This window comes from Austrofundulus limnaeus, unplaced genomic scaffold (assembly GCF_001266775.1).
Source record: "Austrofundulus limnaeus strain Quisiro unplaced genomic scaffold, Austrofundulus_limnaeus-1.0 Scaffold48, whole genome shotgun sequence".
In the NCBI taxonomy this organism is placed as follows: Eukaryota; Metazoa; Chordata; class Actinopteri; order Cyprinodontiformes; family Rivulidae; genus Austrofundulus; species Austrofundulus limnaeus.
This window is the reverse complement of record NW_013952450.1, coordinates 1,794,684-1,796,750: the sequence shown is the minus strand read 5'-3', so window position 1 is coordinate 1,796,750 and position 2,067 is coordinate 1,794,684. Positions and strand designations below refer to the sequence as shown.

Here is a 2,067-nt window from a genome sequence, read left to right as displayed (position 1 = left end):
GGGAGGGAGGGGGGCATATTTAACTTGGGACTGCGCTCTCCTCGCGCTGCAGACACACACTCTCACACACACAGTGTGCCCATAAGCAAAGAGACGCTCCTCCAGCGCCAAAACTCTCTCAGACTCCTGAAGTAGGAGCGACTCAGCTGCAGCTTCTGTTTTCAGAAACAGGCGCCCCTCAGGAACAGCTCGGGCTCAAGAGGCTCCACATGATTTTGGACTGTCTCATCATCATCATGCAGCGATTCTGCAACTTGGGGCTTTTCTGACAGGATTCTGCTGTATGTTCTTTTTTTAAGTTTTTGTTCTTTTTTGGCAGTTTGTAGTTGAAATGCACCGGCTCTGCCAACCTTTGTGAAGCTTTTATTTTATTTTTTTATCTTTAACCAAGGGAGCTGTGTGGAAACTTGAGACTTTAATTTAAACTGATCCACAAGTTGGATCTCCCTGTGGAAAGAGACATGGCTCTTATTTCATGAGCTGATTCTGCACCCATGGACCTTTTCAAGACACTGTTGGGGTAAAGAGGTGAGACTTTTCCCCTTCAGCTTATGGACTGCGCGCAGTGGGACTTTGTCAAGCCGTGCGTAAAAAAGCCGTGCGTAAAAATAACACTGGCCACGGCGGCTCTCTGTCTCCCGTCGCCGGACGCGTGACATTTAAAACCCGACGAAGTCCTCCGGATCTGTCCCGTCTGCTTCCTTCCATGCTGCTCTCTCCTGTCATCCAGTGCAGACGCTTCGTCGTGGCTTCGAGTCTCCGGGGTAACCATGACAACCCAAAGAAACCCAAAGTGAATCCGATGAGCGGGGTGAGGCAGCAGAGTGCCTGAATAGGCTGGAGTTTTCCCCATTCTTGGCGTTTTCTTTTCCTTTTTTTTTTCTTTTTAAGGGTTGTTTTTGTTCAGATCTGACGCTTCTTTCAAAGCTGCAGAGTTGCATCCTTCATTACAAAAGCTGAAGGAGTTGAAGTGTCACCCAAACCCACAGAGGTCTATTAAAAGTCTCGCCTTGCTTGTGGCTGAACTTCTACTCTTTATGAAGCCTTGCAGACGTCGCAGTAACCCTGAAAAGAACTGAAGTGATTTCCTTCCCCCCCAACCCCCCAAACAACTCGAGAACAGAACCAGAGGAGTAATGGGTCTGTCCCAAACGCTGCTCGTTTACGCGCTGGTGTGCGTCCACCTCGGAGTGTCCCAGCACTTCCTGCGCCTCCGCCCGTCGCCCAGCGACCACCTCCCCGTCCCTGAGCTGAAGGAGGACCCCGACCCGGAGTATGACCCCCGGGAGCAGGACTTGGCCGAGAGGACTCTGAGGAAAAAGCTCGGCAGCAACTTTGACCCCAACTTCATGTCCATCAGCCTGCCGGCGGTGAACATCTCCGCGCCAGAAGCCCTGGGGAAGCCGGGGGCCATGCCTAACGAGATTAAAAAACTGGACCTCAACGAGACCCCCTACGGGAAGCGGGTAAAAGTGGGCAAGAAGGCCCGCAGGAAATTCCTGCAGCTGCTGTGGACCTACACGTTCTGCCCTGTGGTGTACACCTGGAAGGACCTGGGCGTGAGGTTCTGGCCGCGCTACATCAAGGAGGGCAACTGTTTCTCCGAGCGCTCGTGCTCCTTCCCGGAGGGGATGTCCTGCAAGCCCGTCAAGTCGGTCACCAAGATCTTCCTGCGGTGGTACTGCCAGGGCTTTCTAAGACAGAAATACTGTACGTGGATACAGGTGCAATACCCGGTCATCTCAGAGTGCAAGTGCTCGTGCTGAAGGAGGTGCGGAGGTGTGCCGGAGGAGGGGGGGAGGGGGGATTTCTATTGCACTGTTAACTCTCTACAGAGGTGGGCACCATACAGATCTATTTTTTTATATTCTATAACATTTTACAGTGAAAATACCAACATTGTACATATTTAAAGGACGAATAATGCAGCTATTTTTTTTCTTCTAAATGAACTTGGACCATATTTTATCTTCAACCCTGAACATTGTTTGTTTTCTTTTTTTGTTCTGTTTTGTTTCTTGGGGCAGGGGTGCTAGGAGAGCACTTCACCAGGAAGAGCATATATAT

General features: G+C 50.7%; 1 protein-coding gene across 1 annotated transcript; it reads left to right on the top strand.

Moving 5' to 3' along the window:
• The first annotated feature begins 67 nt into the window (after nt 1–67).
• nog2 (noggin 2) lies at nt 68–2,061 on the top strand. Its single transcript, XM_014008233.1, has one exon. The coding sequence runs from the start codon at nt 1,137–1,139 to the stop codon at nt 1,764–1,766; it is 630 nt and encodes a 209-aa protein (XP_013863687.1). The 5' UTR covers nt 68–1,136; the 3' UTR covers nt 1,767–2,061.
• The last annotated feature ends 6 nt before the right edge of the window (nt 2,062–2,067 follow it).

What these genes read in the sequence shown, in the direction of transcription:
- nog2 (XM_014008233.1), top strand. Translation starts at nt 1,137, where the DNA reads ATGGGTCTGTCCCAAACGCTGCTCGTTTACGCGCTGGTGTGCGTCCAC.